The sequence below is a fragment of the Python bivittatus genome, unplaced genomic scaffold, assembly GCF_059951505.1.
Source record: "Python bivittatus isolate LINGU-HERP-01145 unplaced genomic scaffold, Pbiv_v1 ctg000700_np1212, whole genome shotgun sequence".
Taxonomy (NCBI): domain Eukaryota; kingdom Metazoa; phylum Chordata; class Lepidosauria; order Squamata; family Pythonidae; genus Python; species Python bivittatus.
This window is the reverse complement of record NW_028277098.1, coordinates 17,949,628-17,968,945: the sequence shown is the minus strand read 5'-3', so window position 1 is coordinate 17,968,945 and position 19,318 is coordinate 17,949,628. Positions and strand designations below refer to the sequence as shown.

Genomic DNA, 19,318 nt, shown 5'->3' with positions numbered 1-19,318 from the left:
GATCAATTTTTACTGCAAATTTCTCCAGGACATACAGCTCATCTAAATATCAAATGTCATTTCCCCCATATATACATCAGCTCAAAATGCGAAATAAAGTTTTCTGGTTTAACAATGCATGAGCCAAATGCAGGACCCAATAGGAACGTATTCTAGCATTTATCTTCATTCTTCATCAAATACTAAATGAGTATTTTGTTAACTACATGGTAAAGGTACCTAAGCAATCCCACTGTTTGGTGAGTTTTTTCTTTATGTGAGTTAATTCCTTGCAAAGACCTTCAGGGAATTTAGTCTTTTTTTAGTTGTTACATAAACTACCCTATATATGGATCAGAACTAGTTATCCACAACTTTTATACTTCGTTAATTTTGTAATAGCTTACACATGATTATCCTAGAATATTACATGGATGGATGGATGGATGGATGGATGGATGGATGGATGGATGGATGGAAGACAGACAGACAGACAGACAGATATTACTTGAATTGTGCAAATCATTCAGAAAACATGTTTCACAACACATATTCACAAACAATCCTTTCTGTTCAAATTATCAAAGCCAATGCATCTCTTCCAAGACTCACATGGCTGCTTCAAAAGCCATCTCCAGCTGTCTCTCTCCACATGCACGTATGCATAACCACTTTGAATGTAGTGGTTTCACAAGTAGTGACAGCCTTTGAAACAACCACAAGAGTTTGCATGTCATCAGTTGGTTAAAGTAATTTAGCTTTAATAATAATAATAATAATAATAATAATAATAATAATAATAATGCCTTTTAACTCTTTGTGGACACTTTGGCTATATTGTATATTTGAGTTCTGTGTACAGACCAGTCTATGGCTATAATAATAACAAACTCAACTAATATAGTAAATTTCTCTTAAAAGCATTATCAAACTGCATTTTCAACTGTTATGACAGAGAATATTATTAGAAATATGCATGTTGAGAGGAAGTATGCTTTTAATCACATTTAAATCAATGACTGTAAGAGCGAACATATGAAGAAGTAGCAGTAACTCCCAACAGTCTGAAACATTTCATTAAAGTTCTTGTTCTTCTCCTGTCCTTGTTTGTTTTTTAATGAACCTGCATATAGCATAATGAGTACCTTACAAACTGGGAAAGAACTTTCAGAAGACAGATGCTTACAAGCAACTATCAAAAACATTCAGAACAGCTTACTTCTAATCATTTTTTAGTTCCTTACATGCTAATAGCTTGATGAAAATGTATAAATCTGTGACTGATACAGGCTTACACATTTGCATTAAAAATTGATTTAAGAAAAAAAAAAAAGATTATCCCTGGCAAATATAGTAGTGATTAATTGTCACAGCTGCATCAAATCCAAACATGTAAATTTCATGAATTTCAAGTGGCAGATATTCAAGCACATGCTCCCTGGGATCAATGGGATTCAATATATTTAGGTTTGGCTTGATGGCATTTATTGCTTCTAGTTTTGAAGTGCTGGTCTTCTATTACGTGTGAGTACATGATATATACAGCTCTCAACGGCATGATAAATCTTCTACTACTGCTGATCCCATCTCTATGTGGAAAGGTCACAGCCCTGTTCAAACACAATGTTCATGTTCATGTTTTCCTTTTATTGCTATGTGTGCAACAGTATATTTCTTATCGTAAGGTATATTTTCTGCAATCAACTGGAAAAGTACTGGGAAAGTAAACGGCACAAAGGCTCAGATTGATACAATTTCTTGATAGACAAAGCAATACCAGCGTTTGATACCTGTTTTCAACTCCTGATTCAGTAACCTGAGAGTAAATGTCTGTGATAAAAGAAGCTCTAGTTTTCCTTGTCAAAGGACTGCATGTCTCATATAGCAGTATACATAAATAACTGTCTTGCAAATACTTCTAAGATGGATATGTCAGATATCTGTGAACCAGCTACCACTGCTTACCTCCATTTGTTTGCTTTTAAATAGCAGAAATGTTTAGCTTCAAGACTGTAGCTGCACAGCTATCAGATAAGAGCATGCCCCTAGCAACAGGTCCTAGTAAACAATCGCTGTGGCTTGCCAAGTCAATGGCCTGTAAGAAGACATTCTTTGTATTTCATCAGATGGCATGAGGATCAAGACTGTGTAGCTTTTAAAGAATATACAGTGCACTTTCAAGAGCTATATTTATATCAGAAGATGCACAGAGAATCCAATGTGATATCAAAATGATAATGCACATGACTCAAGGCTTCAGCGTGTGAGATAAAATTATGTCCAGATGTCTTCTCTCCAAAATAGATGGGTTTATTATAGTTTACTGGAATTTCATAATAATCATAATCCTAAATTATCTTTTGAGATTATTTGACTCAGTGACCAGAATATCAAACTTAAGGCCAGCAAAATTCTAACTGAGATCTTTCCTTCCCTACGAAGCTTACTGGGGGGCAATCAATGTCTCTTGGCCTAACCTAGCCCGCAGGGTTGTCATCAATCCTCAATCTTCTTGGAAGAAGGCATGACAAAAATGTAATAAAATCAACTGATATAAATATTACATTTTCAAATAGCAGTTTTTGAATTCTGGGAAGGCCTCATTTTTCTGGTGGAATCAGATAATCTGTTCCTCAAACTTCTGATGGCTATGTCTTATGGTGTAGGTCTGCGTATTTGGGTTTTTTCTGATTTAGTAAAATTAGTCACTGGAAGTTGAGCAGTGTACAAATTTAATAAATAAATGAATAAAAATATGTAAAAAGACCATGTTTACTCAAAAGAGTTCCAAGCCTGCCCACAGGATTTAGAAAAACTACATTCTGGGCTTTTTTCAAACATCCTTCACTTAGGGTTCCTAGATGTCCCTTTACATCTTGTATATATGTGGAAGTAAGCTCCACTGATCTCTAGCAGGACTTATTTCTGAGTAAGCCTGCACAGGTCAGGTTGTAAAGCATATTTAGCATTTGCTTAACCAAAGTCTTTCTACAGCAATAATGCAACTCTTGCACTTTAAAAACAACTAATTATCTTACAAATAACTGTACAAATGCTAACTCTTAATCTTCCAACATTCTAATTCATTTTGGAATCAATACATCCTGGTACAATGAAATCAACTCAGAATAAATGATCATATAAATTAGAATAAGGGTTAAAACCAACACTATTGACAAAGGATCTAGAAATAATGCAAGACATACATTTCACAAAACCCCTGAAATTCTTTGTATAAGTAGAGCATGTTTTCTGTCCCCCGCCCCACTCCAAATTATGATTATTTAAAGAAATCCTTAGGGGACCAACACAGAGGTTAAGAAATAGGTAAAAAGATCAAAGCAAAAACATAGACTCTAATTTATTCTGCTCTTTCAAACCACAGCAATTTCTTTCCAGAGTGAAAATATAAGATAGCTTATTTAATATAAATTGCTATTCATCAGCAATTCATTCAATATACTCACGCTATTCAGCCATGTTTTAAGTCTCTGGAGTTAAAGTCAATTGAGTAGGCCAGGTTGAGACTAAGCAAGTTGAAATAAAAATATTATTTATAAAATGGAAACACTGCATAACTAGACCATTCCTGAATGATCATCCTGGCTCAGGACTATTTCAGAAAGTTACTGAAGTAATCTACCCAGTAAACAGGAAGCATACAGGATTCACACTTCCTGTTCTTGAACATCTTGAATTTCCATTTCAAACACTAATCAAGTAGCATGGAAAAATGAAGCAGGAATAATGTGTACTTTCTCCTTAGCATGGAAATCATCACATCTTCATTACTGTAAAACCACAAGCAAATATATATCTATCAGTGTTCTTTCTTACCATTTTAATATAAATAAGCCAATTGAACTGGAATCTGTTTAATACATGCTAAGTCATAATCCTCGATGCTTTCAAACAATAATGAACATTGTCTTTTTTCATATAGTTGCCCTGGTTTGTTTTGTTTTTTGACAACTTTGCAGATGTTGGGAGATTGATTCACTTATTAATCACCTCTTTATTTCCAGTGACAGTGAGTGCAACTGTGGTTAATATGTGTTAAAAACTAATCAATTCACTGAAGGCATCTACCCCAGAGCACTTGTCATGAATAATGATGAGAACTATATACCAATCTAGTTTTATTTACCTTTTCTTTTTTTAACAAATCCATCAAATCAGATAGTAGTAACATTAAGCTAGATATGTCAAAATTAGGCATTCAGTAAGATAAAGTCTGATTAAAGTATTTTTGGAAGTAGGAAAAAAAATAAAAACGTATACTTACCATTAAACTTCTAAATTTCCTATTTTCTGCAATGTGAAAAAAGCATTCTCTTGTGAAAATCCTGATGTGCTTCACTTCATTATTATACCTATGGGCAATGAATAACTTATGAATATAAATGTGTTTTCAATCAGGAAAAATCAATAATTACTTGACAGCATGCCCAAACCCTCCATGAATAAATTCTTAAGACAAAACACGTATCCATGCCAATACACTGCTGACACGTAATTAACAAAAGACATTTATTAGAGTCTGGCTAAACACGCCATCTAAGTTCAGATTTAAGAAAAAGCCTCCCAGCAATTTCTAATTATTGGATCCCACCATGCTGATTGCATTCAAATTCATATTGACAAAGATACCAACAGCTTTTCAAAAATTATTATTCCTTTGACATGATATCCTTGTTCCCACTCGATTCAAGGGAAAAATTCTGTTTGGCTTCAGTTGATAGCTTAATCAATTCTGAAAAATTTCTAGTTAAAATGCAAATAGACCTCTAAATCACCCTTTACTAGCTAGCATAAAATCATTTGTGTTCCAAGTCACAGATCCCTTAGTACACTCTCCCAGCTGAAGAGATTACTTGCAGAAGGTAATAAAAACTGGATTCCAGAAGAAGAGAACAGAGTTGACTCTATGAAAGACATAAAGGTTGCCCAGAGTGCTATGGCTGCATAAGGGGATTCCTGGATTAGGACTCCCTCCAAACACGGACACTGAAAGGCTGGGTGTAAGAACTTCTGTAACTCTGCTGTTCCCAATGCATAACTGTAAGATTTCAGAGAGCCAGTTTGGTCTGCTGGTTACTGGATTAAGAGCAGGGAGACCTGCGTTCTAGTCCTGCCTTAGGCACAGAAGCCAAATGGGTGACTTTGGCCCAGTCACTTTCCCTTAGCCCTAGGAAGAAGAAGCCAATGGCAAATACTTCTGTAAATGCTGCCTAGAAAACTACCTGTGGTCCATGTGATTGCCAGGAGTCAAGACTGTATTAAAAGGGGGGTGAGGGGAGAACATCAACCTCAGAATACCCTTGCTTGGCTAGGGACGCTAACTTCAAAAAAGTTTAGCAGGGCAGGCAAGCCAAAAATATTTTCCAAACCATCAAAGTTTTCATAAACATTTTAACAAATGGAATGTAACTAGCATGCATTTATCAGAAAATTTCCACACTGAATATTCATATATCAACGGCACAGACAATGTAAGGAAATACATAAGTCACTTACTTAATGCTAATGGCATATTCTCCTGATTCTTTAGTCCTATACCGCACTAAGTAAGTGCTGTTTTCCCGGTTAATAAGTTCTGCTTCTGCTTGTAATCTTTCCATTGTTCCTGCATACCTGAAATAAAGTGAATTTTATTTTACTTTATTTATTTTATTTGCTGCTCTAAAAAGAACCATAACTTTTTCATTATGCCAACCCGCTGCGAATTTGGTGGTTATATCTTAGTAATGGCTAGAACCACATGCAACAATCATGGGCAGAAGTGCATAGAAAAAACTGGGGTATTCATAAGCAAAAAATAAAATTAAAAAATCTCCCATTCTGCTGGCTATGGCATTCTCAGTAACCCATTCAATACCAGGAACTACATTTCTTGGACCACAGGTGCATCCAACCAATTGCAAAATGTGGGAATTCTGTGAGATCCACAAAAGATATTCTGTGCATGGAACCCTACTTCTTTTTGCCAGTTTGAAGACACTTTGTTTCCATGATTAGAACAGGTACTCCTATATACATATAGCTGAAAGATTAAGTTGCCATTTTCTTGTATAAACAAAACCTTAGTCTTCCTTAAACTCTCCAAGGCATATCACAGTGATTTAAGGGAATGATAAGCAATGATAACTGATCAATGGCTTGTGAGGTGCTTGTTGAATCTTCTGTCTATCAGCCACCTATGAGAACGAATAATTCTTCTGCCTATTTTTAATCAATGTACCAAAATCAGTGATACCAATGTACCAGAATTAACCAACGAAATTTACCAGAAGGTGTCTGCCAACGAAATCACTCCTCTGTATATGTACTTTAAGTCTTTGGGGAGCATAAATGAATCCTGCATCCGATTTAATTCAGAAAAGAATAGGAGATGTCAGCAGATCTTGGCAAAATACTACATTATCTGCTGGCATGCTTCATATAGTATTGATTTATTATTCTCATTACCATGGACAGCCATACTGATGCTCTCAAGAAATTAGGCAATTCAAGGAGGTATCCAGAAACAAATTTCCTAAGATGATGTTGATGTTATCCATTCAATCGTGGCCAGTTCTCAGAAATTCTATGGACCAGCTTTCTCCACATTTTCTGATCTTGTATGGCTTCTTTCAGTTGTTTATGCTCTGGTTGGTGTTGGCTTCGATGGTGTCTAGCTATCGTGTTTTTTGATGGCCTTGTTTCCTTTTACCACAGACCATTCTGAGCATAACTGCCTTTTCCAATGAGTATGATCACATGACATGGCCAAACTAAGCGAGGTGGAATTTTGTGATTTTGCCTTCCAGTGATATGTCTGGTTTTTTTACACTCCAGAACTTGTTTGTCCCTTTGCTGACCAAGGAATGCACAGGAGTCTTCTCCAACACCACAGCTCAAACAAGTCAATTTTCTTCCTGTCTAGTTTTTTCATGGTCCAACTTTCACAACCATAAGTAGCTTGTGGACTAATCTGGATTTAGTTGCCAGGCTGATGTCCTTGCTTTTTCATATTCGATTCATGCGCATCATTGCTGTGTGACCTAGTGTGATTCGATGTTTTATTTCCAGGCTGCATTCACTGCTTTGATCAATCTGCAATCCTAGGAAAGTGAATTCTTGCGCACATTCAATCTCTTCACTGTCAATTGCTATTTTGACATTTACATTCCTCACAGTGGTCATGAGCTTGGCCTTTTTGATGTTCAAGAAGAGGCCAAATTTCTTGCTTTCTTTTTTAATCCTTCTGATCAGATGTTTCAGGCCTTCTTTGGTTTCTGAGAGGAGAGTTGTATCATCAGCATATCAAAGATTGTTGATATTCCTTCCTCCAATCTTTACTCCAATTGTTGATTCTTAAAGTTCCAGCTTCCTCATGATCACTTCGGCATACAGGTTGAATAAGAAAAGTGAAAGAATGCAACCTTGCCGCACTCCTTTCTCTATTTTGAATCAATCAGTGTCTCCACATGATGTTCATACAGTGGCTTCCTGATTTGTATTCAGCAACTGCACCAACTTGACCAGATGTGTTGGCACCCCCAGACCTTCCAGGGCTCTCCACAGCTTGTCATGATTGATACAATTGAAGGCTTTCTTGTAGTCAATAAAGATGTTAGATGTTCTTTTGATAATCTAGAGATTTTTCCATGATCCAGCATAGATTTGCAATATGGTCATGAGTGCCACGACCCCTTCTGGAGCCAGCTTGAACATCTGGTAATTCCATTTCGATGGTTGGTGCCAGACATTGTTGTATGATCTTAGGGAGAATCTTGCTAGCGTGAGGGATGAGGGTGACTGTGCAGTAATTGGAGCAGTCTTTGGAGTCACCCCTTTTTGGCAATGGAATGAACATTGATAGTTTCCAATCCTGTGGCCATGTGCTTGTCTCCCAAACTTTCTGGCACAAGGCTGTGATGCTTGTGGGTGGTACAGGTCTCAGCAATTCTGAGTGGATGGTATCAACACCTGGGGCCTTGTTGTCTGGCAGTTGGCTCACTGCCCATGTGACTTCTTCCTGAAGGATGGCTGGTTCTATCTCTGCTTCCCTTTCCTCATCATCCTGAGGAGGCTGGGCCTCTTTGCTGCTGCCTCTTTGCTGCTGGCATATAGCTCTTCTGTATATTCTCGCCATCTTTTCTTGGCACCTTGTTGAATTTATGTAATGTGAGAATTATGTAATTTACATTAAAAATGTAAGAATTTATATTCTTAGGAAAAGAATGTAAATTGCATGTAGATTAGGGGCCAACTGTATGTGATACCTTGTAGTCTATTTCTTGCTCTCCTCATTCAGAAACTGAGATCAAGGACATCTATATGAAAGGACTATTCTGCTGTATAATGGAGTGGCTGGACATTCTGGACTTAGATTTGGGAAAATAGGGAGATCAGCAAGTGTGAATGGGTGGAAACTATCACTCTCATCACTCAAGCATAGAGTTCTTAGGCTCTGAAGGAGTCGTCATCTCTTTCTTATATTGTACCATTTCACAGAGATACAAAATTGGTTGTAAACCAGATTTATCCATGTAAAAACACTGTTATGCAGTATATACACTCAAATATTTTTGCTTATATAGCACCAAGATACATTCTGTAGAAGATCAGAAAGGTTAAACTACAACAATTTAGATTTCTATTAATATCATTTTTTCTCTCAAGCTATTTATAAGTCCCAGCTCTACAGAAATACAAATATAACAGTTTATAGCTACCCACCATGGTTGGGAAGAATAGTCTACTGGCTTAGGAACCTAAAATAAGATAAACATATTAAAACAAAATACAATTAAATGTAATAAAACAAATTGCAAAAAAAATCAATAAAATAAATTACCATTAAATGTATAAAGTTTTAGCTTCCTACTATAAGAAAAGTACATATTGATCTTCACCCATTTTATGAAAATGATTAAATCAGTTACTCTGCACTATTTGTGGCACTGTTGCTCAATATTTCAGTTTATACAATTAAGTTTACAAAAATTATGTTTAGGTGACATGATATAATCCTAGCTGTTTCAGTTAATGTAAAGACTTATTACAGAAAATTTCTTATTTTCTAATAATTTTCTTATTAGATTTGGTAACTGAATTCACCACCAAATGCCCATTTACTAGAATTTGTACCAAAGTAAGCATCCAAGCAAAAAAACAAGATTTTATAGCAAATTTAGGTTGGCTACCAAACAGGAAAACTTTGTTAACTTGTGCCTGTCTTTGACTAGGCCTCAGTTAGGCCTCCTTCCTCCTTTCTTGATTTAGCAACTGTTCCAAATCAGAGAAGACAGTGCTTCAGTTTGTCTCTGTTCAAGTAACAGGAAAGAATCAAACCAGAAATCCCCCCGGGGGGGAGGGACGACACACAGGCCAAAATGACAGACCCTTCCTCTGCTTATAGCCAATCAGATAAAGGAATGAAATGAAGGACAGCTGTTTCCTCCAATCAAGATTTTTTGCTACTTAACTACAATTATGGAAACATGGTGAAACATGCACTATGACATCACAATGCACTTTTCGTCACTTGCCCCACTGCCTCCACCATGGAAGCCTATGATGCTCAGTAAATTATTTCCTTTGTTTGGTAGTGATTGAGGGAAAATGTAACCCCAAACTCAGATAAGTAAAAGGATGCAGGCTTGAATATTCTTGGTGTGTAAGCACACCACAATCATTCTGCTTTTCATTTTCTCCTTATTCTTTTATTGTTCCTGATGTTTCCTTTAAGCACAAATTACAGGCAAGGGTAATCTTAGTATCTCTGTGTTCCTGTATCACAGCCCAACCAACTCTGAACAGGAATAAAGTCCAGATTGGAAAGTGGGTGTATTAAAAGGAATTACAGGCAACCCCACTGAAAAGTTTTAGAGTTTGTAACTAGCTCATTGAAAACAGCGGGAGATCTGGAAGGTCAGCTCCCATAACAGCACTGAAATAAAGGCAATATGTTCAAATAGGGCTTCCAGTAGGGTTGCATGACCACTAGATGGTAGCAAAGAGCTAATGCTTTCTGTATATCTTTGCTGCCATCTAGGGGTTGCCCATTCCTGAAATGGTGACCCTATATCTGAGGAGAAGCTATACTGCCTCTAGGCATGTTGTGAGAGTTACATATGCTCAATAAGAACATTTGTTCTTTGTGTGTGGCTGCTGAGAAGAGTAGACCCAGACTTTCATTGCAGCCAAGAGAAAATGAATAGATTACTCAAACAGACCGTGCTAAGCACAGGAACAGAACACAAGGGCAAACCCTAAGGCCTCTTGGGGGTGGAACAGGATGAGATGGGGTAAAATGACAGGTGCTGGAATTGAAAGGAAGAGTCTCCACTTCCATCCTCCTGGATCCACCTTCCTTCTGCCACCTGCCCTCTGCCCCATAAGCCCTATCAGGCACCAACAGTTACTGGCTACAACTCATAATCCCAAAGGATCTTATCCATGTCCTTGCTGGGAAGGATTATGGGAAATACAGTCTAACATATCTTTTCATCAGGTCCTAGAAAAAGCTGCTGAATTATAACACATGAAATCATCTTTAACTCAGGATTCGTACACCAACAAAAGCCTTCTGTGGAAATGAATGATAACAGACTTCAAATGTTTATTAACAACAATAAAAAACAGAATGAAAGCTAGTAAATATAAGCCATATTCATACAATATGAAAATGTCTTGCTGCCACATATTTCATACTGCAGACAAAAAAATGCCTATCAGTATTATCTCAGAACACACCCTGCTATAGATATTCTAGGTTCTCATCCATTTTTCATTCAATATTTATTGTTTGTGTCTTTTGATGTATGTATTTTATGCTGTTTCTGGGCACTTCTATATGGATTAGATATAAACGTTGTTACTTAATAATAATAGTAAAAGTGATGGTGCCTTGAAGATTTGATGGATGTTTCAGAATCTTCCAACTGTTATCATTTGTCAAAACAGAATGGCTACACTTGCCACTTGCAAGGGAGCAGTAGTAAAACATCAATTTATCTTTTTAGTAATACCATGCTTCTAACATACCAGGACTGATATTTATTCATACCTCAATTCTTGCAAGTTTCAAAACTAAACTTCTCCCTTACAAAAATATAGTTTACTAGCTTATATATAATATCTATATATCTATACCTATATCTATATTACACCTGAGTTAAATATGGAGCTAATTAACTTAGCCATTATTCTTTTTAGTTATGTTGCAGCAGGACTGTATTATGGGGGATAGTGAATTGGTTGTGGTAAGTGAAAGAAGGAGAATATTATGAAGAGAAGATTGATAGGGGTAACTATGAAAATAATGCCCAAATATGCATGAAGGAGGGATTACAGTGAGTTGGAAAGCATGGAGACAATCAATGAATAAGAGATTGGATGGAAAAAGGGAAGACATAGATGGACATTATGAGACTTGATTCCAGTTTGAAGGAAAAATTTCATCTGAGATGCACCATCCATAATTAGTGACAGAGACACTGGCAGGGGGTGAGACATATGTTTGATACCCCTGTGTAAGTCACAGGAGGATGGAGAAATGTGATGGTCACCATTAAATTCTGAGATGTGACAAGATAGCAGCAACCTTTGGAACTTGAAAGTGAAGTAGTCCAGGAACCAATTAGAGCGGCTTGAATTAATCAACCAGCCCAAGAGAACCAAGTTTGAACTACTAAGAACTTCCTAGAGCACCCAGACTTATTGCACATCATGGAATGCTGAAGAACCTTGACCCCAATAGCAAGGCCAGGAGGAATGGAGGAACCATTAATCATGGAGAACAGAGGGGAGCTGGCAAGTTTATATGGGGCATTACGTGATTGAAAAGAAGGGGAGATAGGACTCTTTTAGGCCAGCTGGTTGGCAGGTGAATTAAGATAGAGGGTAGTGATTACTGTATCAGTGATTGCTAATGATATGTGCTAGACTACGCCCTCATTTGGCAACTGATGCTGGCAAGATAGATGATAGCAGGGGCATATAAGAAGAGGCATGGGAACAGTGCTATTATTGTATTCTGGGGAAATAGGATGAGAACTCCAACTGAGACTGAGTTGGGCAGAAGTAAGTAAGCCAGTAGAAACATCAGGAAGACCATTCAGGAAAAGAAAGACCTGAATACTGATGCATCTTTTAAGCCCCAGCTCAAGGGCCCAAATAGCTAAACTGTATGGCACCTCAATCTCAGACTGTTGCTGGTAAATAACAGTCTCATGAAATAAGACCACATCCATCTACAACATGGTGATGAACAATGAAAGAGACTCTGCATGTATTTCTGAGACATGGTTGGACAGTAATGGAGGTGAAGCTGTATCAGAAATCTGTTGTCCCAGGTTTTGAGGTCCTGGAATGTCAAGGCTGAGGTGGAGAGATAGCCATGATCCTACATGATATATTCATAGAAGTACTGCCCTAGAAGTGATTGGCTATGAGTGCCTATGTGAAAAAACAACAAAAAGACAAGCCCAATGCTGTTGCTGGTGTACCACCACTTAACAGTCCAGCCACAGCCCTTCATAGGCTATCATCTCGGGACTGGTGTTGACATTTATAAGGCTGATCCATAAAGCTGCAACTTCTACCTTCATGCCTTGGGAGTGTTGGACAGCTCATGAATTCATCCTCCGTGGTGACTCTGGGGCTTTTCACAAGTCATAACAGTTCCAACACATGTAGATGGGCACATGGTTTTTACTACTTAGTAAATGAAACATGATCCAAGAGTGGAGGACACTACAACTGTCCTTTGCAATGGTCAGATCACTTTTTGTTTAAGATGCAGATCATGACAACGCTAAACCTTTGCAAGAATGGAGGACTCTTTAAAATGATACCAGATGGATCCAGAAAGTTTCCAGAAGGTACCTAAGGATTTCCCCAATAATTTGGCAGGGAGCTCCATCTCACTCCCAATCAACAGAACATGGCCAGAGTACTGGATAAGATTCCCAAGGCAAGGCCTCTTCCCAGTCACTGATCCCAAGTAGCCATGACTAAGCACTGGTATGAGTTAATATTCCAGTTTACATGGTCATGATAAAAGTAGCAAAGCATCGATTCTTTTCCACACTTACTGAAGAGTCCCACCAATCAGCCCTGTTCAGAGAATTCTAGAACTTTATAGGAAAGGATGGCCTATGGGTTGTTTGGATGAAATTGCAGGATTCTTTGCAGGTTAACTCACTCATATCCACTGATTGGATAGGGCTCTCTCCATCTATTGGCTTGATGCATGCCCCTCCTGACTCCTTCATCAACCAGACAAGAGTGTGAACAACTGGATTTGATCAATGCTTCTTTGAGGTGATTATTGCTTCTTTGAGGGAAAAAATCATGCCACTTGCTTTGAAAGAAGCAGTGATGTACTGAACAGGCTATCTATTGATCAGGTCATCCTTGGTATCTGTTGTCCTGTCTCCAATCTTCCCTCTAGAAGATTGGGGTTAGGACAGTAGGGAATCAGCTACAGATATTTCTAGTGGAAATGTATTATCTACCTTCTTTCCAATCAGAGTTCAAGCTTGGTCATGGGACAGAAACAGCATTGGTCACTCTAGGAAATGACTTTCATCAGGAGCTTCATTAGAAGAGTGTGCTGCCTTTGTCCTACTAGATCTCTCAGCAATATCATTAACTACAATATCCTACTGGACTGTCTACAAGGGTTAGAAATAGGAGACAACATTCTATGATGGTTCTACTCCTAGAGTGGGTGGTTTCAGACAGCAATCACATGGAACGAGGGCTTACTCCTTTGGTTGTTCCAATGGATGGTGCCACAGGGCACAATATTACCCCCATGTTATTTAACAACTATATGTAATTACTGGAAGAAGTCATCTGTCAGTATGGAGTGAGGTTTCATCAACACAGATGACACTCAATTGTACATCATCACAGTCTGAGCGAAAAAATTCTTTAAATTACTAAACAGGTGCTTGGAGGCTGAAGAAACTAGATAAGAAGAAACAAGTTCAGATTGAATTCTACTAAAATAGAGCTGCTGTACATTTGCAGACATCTGGGTGATCTGATGACACTATCCCTGGTAGTTACGTTGTATGGGGTCATACTTCTCCCAAAGTCCATGACTTGGGGGTCTTCATGGACTCATGGCTCCTCTATTCAGCAGCAGGTGGAAACTGTGGCCAGGAGGGTGGGGGGAGGAGTTGCACAATGTTAGCTGATGTGCAAGTTATGGCTCTACCTGGACCAGGATGCCAGGTGACACTGTCTCACACCCTGATCACTTAGTTGGACTACTGCAGTACAAAGATAAATGATAGATGGATATAGCTGGAATCCTTGCTCTCCTCCCCACCCCCCAATCCTCCACACCTATATAAGAAAAGCTAATCAAACAGAACTAATTGCAAAAATATTTGTGAGAGCAGCTGACATCATTTGGACAGAAAGAAGGTGAAAAAAATCAAGAAGAGTCAAAAAGCATGTAAACATATGGACTAAGAATGTTGGTCTGATAGCTTTTAGATTCATTATGAACCTATTGTTATGGTGAAACTCCTCATAATCCAATGTGACTAGTGAATATATTAGAACTGGAGCATTCTTGCCTCGCTGTTATGAACAGCCACTTTCTTTCACAAAACGTTTATTTAGGCTTTGAGTGTGTGTGTGTATATACATACACACAAACAGATATATATAGGTAGTCCTCGCTTAATGACAGTAATTGGGACCAGAATTTACATTGCTAAATGATGCAATCATAAAGCACAATGTCCTGGCAGTCCCCATTGCTGTTGTTAAGCAAGAATTGTGGGTCATTAAGCAAGAACCTCCTCACAACTTCCTGCCAGCTTCCAACAACCAAAGTTAGTGGGGAAGCTGGCAGGAAGTTGCAAGTCCCAGGCAGCTCACAAGCAGGCCAGCAGGCAGAAGTGGTGCGCATGAGCGATTTCAGACCCTGGGGTGGCTGCTGCCAGGTGGGGATGCACAGGGGGTTGCAGCGGCGCATGTGAGTGATTTCAGGCCCAGAGGCGGCTGTTGCCAGGTGGGGGAGACTTATCAAGCAACTTGCAACCTTCCCTGCTGGCTTCCTCATTGGCTTTGCTTGGGGAAGCTGGCAAGGAAGGTCACAAATGGGGATCACGTGACCATTGGCCCTGCAATCATCAAAAGTGTGAGTCAGTTGCCAAGCGCCCATATAGCAATCACAGACTGCAGGGGTGGTGCAACGGCTGGTACTTCAAGGACCAGTTATAAGTACCACGCATTCAGCACTATCACAACTTCAAACAGTCACTGAACAATCAGTCGGTAAGTGAGGACTATATATATATTTATGTAGAAACACACACATATATATATATATATATATAGAGAGAGAGAGAGAGAGAGAGAGAGAGAGAGAGAGAGGGAGGGAGGGAGGGAGGGAGGGAGAAAGAGAGAGATAACATTTGAAAATTAAAGTTTTACATAGTTAAATTCTGATCAATTAATCCAATTTTTGTGCTGGTTTCCTTCAGACTTCTAGTTTGAAGTCTAGTAACCCACAACATAATAAAGTTGCCTTTTTAAACAACATTAAGATAGCACGCAACCTCCCCCACCTGCACCACCACCACACAGACATCATGAAAGATTAATTTTAAAAAACTTAGTAAGAAGCAGGCAAATTAGCTGCAGACCTTTTTATAAAAGCAATTATTCTGACAAACATAATTATGTAGCGCTACTTACACATGGACAAGGTTTTACTGCGTCACTTGGAAAGAAACCAAGGTCCTGGGTCATTAAATTTCTACCCTACAGAGAGACAACAGAAAAAAAAAAAAAATATATATATATATATATATATAAATGCCATCTGTATTCACAGCAATTTAAACTTGCACATTATGGTTTGCCAAATGTTGCTGAATAATTCATTCATGTTCAATACCTGCATGGATTAGAATGACTGATAGCTAATACAGAAACTCTGAAAGTTGTGGCTTTCTTAGTGTTGGGATAAAATTCCATAATTTACATTAGTTTGACATCTACTTTGGATCTATTTTTTATTAATCTCTGGCTAGGGATGAATGAATCACTTTATGTCCAGTCCATGTCACCTGTATCTCTCAAATGAAACTTCTGTTCCTTGATTCTTCTAACACTATCTCTATTCACCCACTTGAAGGCCCATTGGAAGAACCACTGTTCATATGGAAATCACTTCAGGCTTAGAAAATCCTTGAACAAGTAAAGGTACTGCAAGTCTTTTGAGTTCAAGGATGTCTTGGACTTTCAAATGTTAACAGCCCATTAGTAACAATGATTGCATTAGCTCCTCTTGTAGCTCCTCTTGTGTCATTAGTGACTGGATCAATTTCAGTATGCGATGCCAGAAGATGCAGACAGATTGCTTGGAGTGGTAAATGTCATCATTAGTTCTCTTGATTTTTGCTCAACTTGGCTCATAACTTTCAGCTGGGAGGTAATTAAAGGTAACTTAGTTAAATTCATAACATTCCTCTCTCAGGAAGACAAAATGTTTCCCTTATTTAAAGGAGGTGATTATAGGATGTCTGCTCTGGATTCCCCAGAAATAGACAATTACTGTATAGGCCAGTTCCCAACCTTCTGAGATTGCATAAAGTGATTAAGCCAGTGATGGCTTTTAATTACAAGAATTCTTGAGGAAGCAATTTTTCTTATTTCTTTCCAAGCTGGCTTCTAAGTAAGCTACAGGGTTGAGATCATTTGGGTCATCCTGATGGACAATCCCTTTTTGGGGATGAATAGAAAGAGTGCAACTCTGTTAGTTCTTCATATCTTCTCAGTGGCTTTTGATATTATTGACCACGGATTGCCTGGGGGAGCTTGGAATAGGAGGTATACTTTCAGAGGCTGCATTCCTGTCTCTCAAGCAGAGTTCAGATGTTGCTTAAGTTGCTCCTTGAAGCAAAAGCTAGTATCTCTCTCAGGTTTTCCAGATTGAGGCAAGAGTCAGGAGTCTCTCTTATCAGTTACAATGGTGTTACAAGTACTGTCTATTTTTGTGAAAGAAAATGACCTCAGAACTATGGTACACACACACTGGCAATGTCCAGATGGACCACTGTAATGTGCTCTTTGTATGGCTATTCCAGAAACTTCAATTGGTTCAGAACTCTGAAAGACTGCATTATATCTCAGCAAAGAACGGTACACTGGATTCTATTTTGTTTCTGGGCAGAATACAGAGTGCTGCTTACTGAATTTACCAGAAAAGATGTCTCTGAATTTAAGATGACCTCACATCCTCTCCCTCAAAGGTAATTAGACATTAAAATATTACCCACAGACAATCCTGGAGAATTTCCCTTCTCAACGAAGGAATGCATACAACACACTTATATACGTGTATAAATCAGAAGCCATACACCAGAAAAGAACAGGCCAAGACAAAAAGCAAATGTCTATTAATTTAAATAATAACTAGCAAATAACATTAACACTTCTAAATATGGTACCTCATTACAACATTAATTGATCCTTATCTGCAAATATGAACCACAAGGCTCAGGATTTCATATAGGAGTGCCCACTGCCCTGCTCTTCTTCCCCAAAATGACAGACTGGACTCACTCACTTAGGAAAGGAGCAGAACCACCATAACAAGGTGTCCACTATTCCCAACTCTCACAGGCAACCCAGAAGGATCCCAGTTCCTCCATCCATGAATGGCCATATGTTTCCCAGAAGACTGCTGTCAATTACCCAGCACACATATATACATTACAGATGAACTACATGTGGCCCTATATGTAAAAAATAGCATGTGTGTGTCCATTAAGAGCAGCTCAGATCTATTCTACTTCATGATGTGTTGGTTCTACTTGGGAAAGCATTTTTAAAAAGGGCTTGTTTGATCCCAAGACAGCTCAACCACATTGTTTGGCTGAACACACAGATCATCCTTAATGAATTTAGACTTTGTTTACCATGGAAAAGTTCTCCAAAACAAGACATTGTTGGTTATACCAGTACTAGGGATTTCAAATAAGCATTAACGTTACTTTCAAAATTAATTATAGTAAAAAACAGAGGGAATGAAGAAATTTGGAGCTTTACACTGAATTTTAAGACAACTTCCAGAACTCAGAGAACAATTGCAATATTGGGCCTTTGAAGTATAGTCGGACTTTTATCACAGATGCATGCTGTTTTTTCTTTTTAATTTATATAAAGTTGAATGGTCTGTTTTTAACCCCGGGGATAAATCCCAGGGATGCCAAACAATTTAGCATAAATTGTGATGCAATTCTAACTTTGCAGGTTCTCTTTGATATTGCATAATATTCTATACACGGCCTTTTTTATGCTGATGGAGAACTTTAGAAAAGAACAAATATTCTTTATAGTGGTATCTTCTACAACCAGAAAATAAATAAAGAAGAATTGGATGAGTAATTCAGAGTATTTAGAGTGCTCTAGGTAAATTTGGATCCAACTCTTTGCTTTTATTATTCTTTGTTGTTATTTTCTACTCTCAGAAACAAATTTATTAGCATGTAAGATCTATTGTATTTAGTTAGAATTTAACACTGAAGTAACCTTCTTTAGAATTAATTGTTAATAAGTCAACTTAATATTATTTTGATTAATCAAGAGGAGCACATTGTAGAAATTGGAAAGCAGCAGGACCATATCTGATTCAGTATTTTAGTTAAATGTAGAGTATATATAGAAGGCAAAGCCTAGGAATGATACAAATAAAGATCTTTATTCAAATACAATGTTCTCTTAAAAGGTTGTGAAAGAAATGTGACTCAAAAATCTCAATGTAGATCAGCAGTCACTAGGGAAATGAGTAAAATCAAAATATACCACTCTTCAAAAAAGTCAGGAAGTCCCAATGGCTTGTGTCTCCTTCAAAATGGGGTATGTGTGTGTGTGAGCTGCTCCCTCCTGTCATCTGCAGTTTAATGAATGTAGAATTTTACATACCTTTAGCACCAAAGCTCATATTATACTGTTATCTGTGTTTTAGACTCTGCTTTTTAACCTTATCTACATAAGCTACATAAAAAGTATATGTAAGCCACTCAATTGGAGTGGCATATCAGGTAAGTAGGTAGGTAGATCATCCAGAAATAAGCAATGTTAGGCGAATTATGCAAGGAGTAAACTCAGAAAAGAAGGGTGAGGTCAGAATCCATTAGACAGAAACAATGTCACATCAAGCTGAAAAGCAGCACTGGTGATCGGGAGAAAGAGATGCAAAGACAAAGTCACATGCACACTCCCTGGCTGCCAGGGTACAGGACAGAAAGGAGGGTACAAATTAAGCTGTGAGGCAAAGGAAAAGGTGTGGACTAAGGAAAACCTAGTGAGTATT

The 19,318-nt window shown here is 38.0% G+C and overlaps 1 protein-coding gene across 1 annotated transcript in view; it reads right to left on the bottom strand.

Moving 5' to 3' along the window:
* Nucleotides 1–19,318, bottom strand: part of VAV3 (vav guanine nucleotide exchange factor 3) — a 192,427-nt gene that overhangs the window by 20,766 nt on the left and 152,343 nt on the right. Inside the window, exons 21-24 of the mRNA XM_088153533.1 lie at nucleotides 15,694–15,759; nucleotides 8,704–8,738; nucleotides 5,497–5,613; nucleotides 4,265–4,352 (exon numbers count right to left, since the gene is read on the bottom strand). Coding sequence (XP_088009659.1) covers nucleotides 4,265–4,352; nucleotides 5,497–5,613; nucleotides 8,704–8,738; nucleotides 15,694–15,759 — 306 coding nt within the window. The remainder of the gene's footprint in view (nucleotides 1–4,264; nucleotides 4,353–5,496; nucleotides 5,614–8,703; nucleotides 8,739–15,693; nucleotides 15,760–19,318) is intronic.